Below are 6,571 nucleotides of genomic sequence, written 5' to 3'. Positions count from 1 at the left end.
AAGCTGTTTATTAGCTAAAAAACACGCTCAAGAGGGCTACCGAATTTTTATCTCCTAAACTGCTACTAGAGTGAACAGTTCAGCATCTGTGGAATTTAAACAAGTTTGATAGCAATTACCAGATGAATCAAAGTGGTGAAGTTATTCTAAATTTTATCATTACTACCTTTATTTCCACATTCCATTTCAAGCACTGACAGAAACCAGCACAATAAAAAAGTGAGAGAAAAACATGTATTTTATTCGTACTGAGGCAAAAGGAGCCCATCTCATTAAGACCAAAGAAATGGGGAGCATTTGATTTCATCAATTTTTTGAGAATTTACAGAAAACAGGAAAAAAAACCCTCATGTTATTACACCAGTTTATGATTTAATTTCCTATGTCAAAACTCTCCCTCTTTCTCTAGACTTGGCACATTTCTTTATTGCCCACTACCACATTTCACATCATTACTTGTCCAAATGTCATATTACTTATGTAAACATCTGGTTTATGTGTAAACTTCAACAAGTAAATTGGAAATCATACTAATTCATCCACACCCAAAAAAAATCAAGTATGAACTAAATATCAAATTAATGACATCAAATTCTATATAATACTGTTTCAACAAGAACTATAACCTGTTGAATTGATAATAAAAAGGATGCAAAACCAAAAAGCAGATGTGCAGTGTTATGTATTAGTGTAATAACATCATAAGGCAATAATAAAGAAGGTAAATATATGAATTTTTTTAAGTATACACTAGCCAAGACAAAAATCAAGGCTGTACCCTTAGTCAGTTCATTTTGGTAGTGTAGGATTTCTTAGCTCAAGCTAAAAATGTTAACTTTTGAGCATCTTCATCTGTTATCATGTTTGATAATATACACTTTTGTCAAAAATACAACATGTGGATTTAAATTTTGTGCAATAACATTTTTAGTTTTTCTGTTCAAATTCTTTATGTGAAAATAAAGAAAAACTCTGTTCACAAATAATCAAGAAGGGTAAGTGGGAAAAAATATTTGAAATTAAATACTCTTAAAATGAACATGAACAATAATATCTCTGCAGGAAAGAAAAGTTCGGCAGCCTAAGTCAAAAGACTGAGTTCATACTATTTTTATATGCTTTTTGTTGCTTCTTTGTTCACCTCGTGCTCAAATTGAGTAATAAAAGTAGTCATATGGCAGTCTGGAAAGCCCGACATCACCAAAGATTTCCTTTATTATTCAATGTGCCTTTGTAGTGCAGAGAAGAATCAACCTCAACCATTTAAAAGGGAAACTGAAATCACATCTCAATGTTGTTATAAATGATCTCAAAATAATTATAGTATCACAGTAATCAAAGTGACTGTTCTTTTTCCTCTAATTATAACTTAATCTACTACCTGTCATTTTTACAAACTGCAGTTCACATTAAAACATTCGCTGATAACAAAAGCTTTTCTTCGAAAACAACACTGCTTTATATCTAGTCAGGCAGCTTGTGCATATCAGAGCATTCTGTCACAAGAGACATGGGAAAGTGTAAATGAGAAAAAGCTGAAATATGGCTACAGCTTATCTGTGCCTTTACTGCACTGCAGAATCTCAGGCAGCACTAGAGACAGCAAGTTTCTTCAGATGATCCATAAATACTTGCAAGCTGACATCATCAGTAAGAATGGGTGCTCCAGACTCCTGTAACATAAAAGGAAATGAGGAGAACTGATTATATTCTTTGTGAAGAAAAAGCATCTTAAAGCACAATACGTTCCATTAAATAAACACTTTACATATTTAGAAAGACCTTAGAAGCATCTCATTGTTGAAATCCTCTGACAAAAACCAGCAGACTATACATTTACATAAATTTTCATATGCTTACATAAATTCAGGCATAAGCCATAACTACACTCTCTTCCACTTTAATGCATACAGCCACGGGCTGCAGTATAGCAAGACATTTACGACCACTGTATAGAGTTTTTGACAGCTGCCAAATGCTACCTCACAAATTTTTGGAAGTAAATAGAACTTCCACACCACAATTCCTGTATCATTCCTACCTCAGTGGAGCAAAGACGAGAGAAACAGAGACAACCAAGTGACACAACTAACAAATCAGTATCTGTCACTGGACTCCAGACATATCAAAATTACAAAAGGAAGAAACAAATACACTAAGGGTCTGATTTGACAGAGTGAAGGTCAACTGGCTTTCTGAAGGAAATCCTGGCCAAACCTTTCCTACAGCTCTGTGCCACCTCAGAGAAACACCAAAACCAATACCTGAGGGTCACGGCGCTGCAAAATCAGCCCACAAAAGATTAAAAAAACCCCACAACTCTAGGGTGGATTTTCACAATTTACTTTTTGACCTCAGAGGTAATTTTTAGAATTCCAAGAAGTTCAAAATCGTCATTTTCAAATTATTATTTTTAAACAAATTTACAGTCTAAGCAAAACAGCAGTTGGCAACTCTGCAACTGTTACATAGTAACTTTCTTAAGTCCTCTGAAACCAATCTGCCATTACTTCCTGCCATTACTACTACTGCCATTTACAGATGTAGAAAGAATTCCTGTAAATCTCAAACATTCAACCTTTTCAAAGGTACTAAGCACTCACATTTCCAAATTAAATCAGCGCTGTCTGAACACTTACAAAATCTTCCAAAATACAGACATGAAAGTCTTAACAAGGATGCTTAGAACTGGCCAAAACCAGTCCTTTTTGAGAACTGGCCAAAACCAGTCCTTGGTTAATGATCAAAGGACAAATCCAGAAGCAGTAAGAGTTCTCGGATCACTACAATATTCTTGACCCAATACATGGCCACTCCTAGGGAAGGGCAGGAATTGTCTATCAGCTGATGGTGGCAAGACGAGAATAAAGGATGTTCTACCTATTTCCAAGACTGCCAAATGCTAAGCCTGCGCTCCCTTATGTAAGAAGCCACAAGGGAATTACAAGTAGTTCAATTCTGAGCAGGATATAATTCGCCACCTCGTGTCTTATGCATTGGAGAACAGCACATCATCCTCCAGTAAATAAACCAAAGGCACTGACAGACCCCTAAGAAAAGAGATCCCTCCCAATGACTGCTCGTGGTGATCCAGGGTAATTAAAACCAATGCACAGACTGTTCCTGAGGTTACCCCCAGCAGCAGCAGCTTTACTCTGAAGACTGGGAACCCCTCATTCTAGTAAGGTAGCAGAGTATTTGATTTGCTGGAGAATCAAGTGAAATCCAGCAAGGTCACAATGTACAAGTCTGAAAAGTACACAAGAATTCACTTCAGTCTTTCAGAGACCACCTTAAGTTTTGTTTTCTGTTTAAAAAAATTTTGAGCCAAGGCATAAGAACTTAAATTTAATTAACAGTGATTCAGTGACATCTAGCTGGGCATTTGATAAGATTTGTCCCACTGACCTCTTCATTTCATGTTGCAAATTCCCCATAGTTACCAAGGCAAAAAAATATTTTTAAAAAAAGCTGAAAAAAAACGCATTCTCAAATAAATGTCACATCCAATATAACCTGAAAATTTCAACTGCATCTTCAAAGACTAACCAATATAACAGAGGTGTATGAAAAGTTTGCCATTATTTTCTGCAAATGTTTCTATACTATATAAGGCACCCACCTGCTAAAGTTAAAAAAAAAAAAATCTTTACTTTCAATATTAAAACCCAAACTAGTCAAAATTCATCACTTCCTGAAACATGGTTTCAGTGGTATGCGGGTGCCCTCTTCAGGTCAATGTGGACTAGCAAATTTTTCTGTAGACTTTCGGTTATGCACAAAATAAAAAATACATTAAACAATCCATGTAGCTCATGAGAAAAATAAGAGCAAAATAAACTCATTTAAAAATTTTCTACAAGCACTTATATTTCTCATTTCATAATCTAAAATTGGTTCAACTTTGTTAACAAAAAACCCTGCAGTCACTGGCAGACATTATGCTGAGCACACATGCTGCAATACTACTGGGGAGATTAATACATCATTTCTTATGTTACCCCAGAACTGAATTATTTTCAAAATTAGAAGGGAAAGCTGGGCTTCCTAAAATGTATCAAAGAGTCTCACTTGTCCAGCATGAACAATTTAATTAGAGATCAGTTCGATAATTGTTTGTATTTGCATTTATATTTGGTATACTGTTTCATTTGCTTACTTATTATTAATAAATGAGGAGGAAACAGTTGTCCTGTACTGTTGAAAATGTCAAAACTTCAAAAGGTAATGTTTAGATTAAAAAAAGACCTTTCAAACTACAGGATTTGTGTGCATGCTGTGGAGGAAACATGAAGTGCTGCTCAGGTTATCAGCTTTGGAGGTAAGAGAGCTGGGTTCAAATCGTGCTGTCCCTGACTCAATACAAAGTCTTCAAGGATTTTCAATTCTGGATCTCAGTGCCCTTCGTTGCCAAAAGCTTCATTAGAACCAACACATCCCTGTGAAAACTTACCTGACAACAATCACTGCCATAGAATTGCTACAGAGTTCTCTTCCCTCATAACTTGAACACTGTACCCTTTAGCAAAATACTCTACAAGTACAGTTAGAATGTAGCTTCAACTGTGTGATGCCATTACTTTTTCACAAGAAAATGACACTGCACTAGCATTCACCCACAGCACTGTTTCTCTTCCCACTAAAACAGCTGAAAGTGGAAGAACATGGAACTGGGATGCAAGGTTCAAGAACACAAAATGCTCCAGAAAGTCTAACTTTCGAGCTCTCATGTAACTTCCTTCCTAAAGATATAAGATTTGAAAGACTGATTCAGGATCACCCAGGCCACAAAAATTCTGGAAAACATCAGTGCTGGTGTACTTTTCAGTTCTTGCTTATAACTAACTTCAAAATTTATTTCCCCTATGGCAAAAAGGCCCCTTAGTCTTTAAGTGTGCTAAGTGCTCTCATTCTAAGGAGTATGAAGGTCTCTGTCCAAGAAATATGGTAGACATGAGAACAGCCTAATACAAGCTTAAAAGACCAAACCAGATCATTTTTGTCTGAAGAAATTAAATCCATTTTTCTTAACTTTTGCAATTTTGGTGGCATCAGGCCAAAACTGCATTTATTTTTCAGTTTCAAAACTGGGCATTATTACTTCTATGTACACAATGTGTCACTCAATTTCTGAAACAGTGAAAAACAAAATCACGCATACAAGCTTCATCAACAGATTCTTACTTACCTGTCCCCATGCATACATATTGTTATGAGTCTGAGAGGGATTTACTTTGGAAAGCAAGAACCGAGCCTTTAAAAAACAAAACACAGGCAATAAATTAACCTTCTCAAATACAAGTTTCTTATAATAAAAAGAAAATGTACATGTGTACTAAATACGTGATTTCTGTTATTTGGAGATTAAAATGTGCACAGATACCTATTCAGAAGAGCAAAGAGAACTTTTATAAATAAAGCCACTCCCTGGATTGTACAGCTATGATGGAGAACTGCTAACAACTTTTCAATGCAGCACAAAGTAAGCTTTTTGCTTTTTTCTAAACACTAGCAAAGCAAATGTGAATATCAGTAAGATAGCAATTAAGAAGTTTAAAAAAAATAACACAAAGAAAAACTCTGGTAATGGTCCACAGACTCTGACATGCACTAACTTTTTGCTGTACACATCTCACACAAGTCCAAGTCCAAGTCAGTATGATAAAAATAGTAATAAAAAATAGGATTCACAAATTAGGCAAAAACCTACTATTATATATCTGTCTCTGTAAAAGCTTTAAAATTCAAAATGTTCACTTGTAATTTACACATATTTTAGCACAGAAATGCATGTTTACTACTGAAAAAAAGAATCATGACATCACTAATACATCACCTCTTAGATTACGTAATATATACTTCACCATACCTGACTTCCTCCATGTTCTGTATCAATGTATCTGGGCATTGGAAATCTGGAATGGAGAATTTCTTGGGCATCGTCTATTGGAGCTTGTAGCAAGTGGTGAAAATTTTCATATTCCGGCATATCTTGGTAACCTGATTTACGCCACTGAGCTATGGTCTGGTGATGGGGGAAGAAAGAAGTTCAGAATTGATTCACCAGTCTTTCTTAGAAAATACGAAGGTCTTTTCAGGCGAAAATGTGCCATTGCTGGCCTCTTTTCTATCATTTATCCCTTTCTGTCCTATAGTATGCACATTAACTTTGAAAAGCCAAGATGTGCAAGTACTATACCATTAGTTTTTTTTTAACTCTAACAATTTGTGGTCTGTCTGTTATTTTGCCATCCTTTGTATGCTAAATATTTAGTTCATGAGGTCAAGGATACTATTCACAGTTCTCCAATATGCATATAAGACATCACAGAATCACAGAACAGTTTGGGTTGGAAGGGACCTCTGGAGATCATCTAGTCCAACCCGCCTGCTAAAGCAGGTTCAAATATCTATGATATATAAGAAATAAATATTTATACTGATGCTTATCTTTCAGAGCCTGTAGCACAGCCTCCTGACATTCTGGGAGTGGTCAAGGTCAGCTCACCAATCCAGGCTGCTGTTAGGAAAGACCTGGAGGGAGCCCCAGCAGGAGTTTCCCCTCCTTTGC

General features: G+C 35.9%; 1 protein-coding gene across 3 annotated transcripts in view; it reads right to left on the bottom strand.

The window, feature by feature from the left end:
• Window positions 1-220: 220 nt before the first annotated feature.
• The window catches only part of SEC23A (SEC23 homolog A, COPII coat complex component), a 31,537-nt gene continuing 25,186 nt past the window's right edge, over window positions 221-6,571 (bottom strand). For all 3 annotated transcript variants that reach the window (XM_080346217.1, XM_080346215.1, XM_080346216.1), the window contains exons 18-20: window positions 5,870-6,025; window positions 5,189-5,254; window positions 221-1,673 (exon numbers count right to left, since the gene is read on the bottom strand). In XM_080346217.1, coding sequence (XP_080202343.1) covers window positions 1,584-1,673; window positions 5,189-5,254; window positions 5,870-6,025 — 312 coding nt within the window. In that variant the 3' untranslated portion in view covers window positions 221-1,583. The remainder of the gene's footprint in view (window positions 1,674-5,188; window positions 5,255-5,869; window positions 6,026-6,571) is intronic.

The sequence above is a fragment of the Nesoenas mayeri genome (genome assembly GCF_963082525.1).
Source record: "Nesoenas mayeri genome assembly, chromosome: 5".
NCBI lineage: Eukaryota > Metazoa > Chordata > Aves > Columbiformes > Columbidae > Nesoenas > Nesoenas mayeri.
The sequence above is the reverse complement of the archived record's forward strand: the minus strand, read 5'-3'. Positions and strand labels throughout refer to the sequence as shown.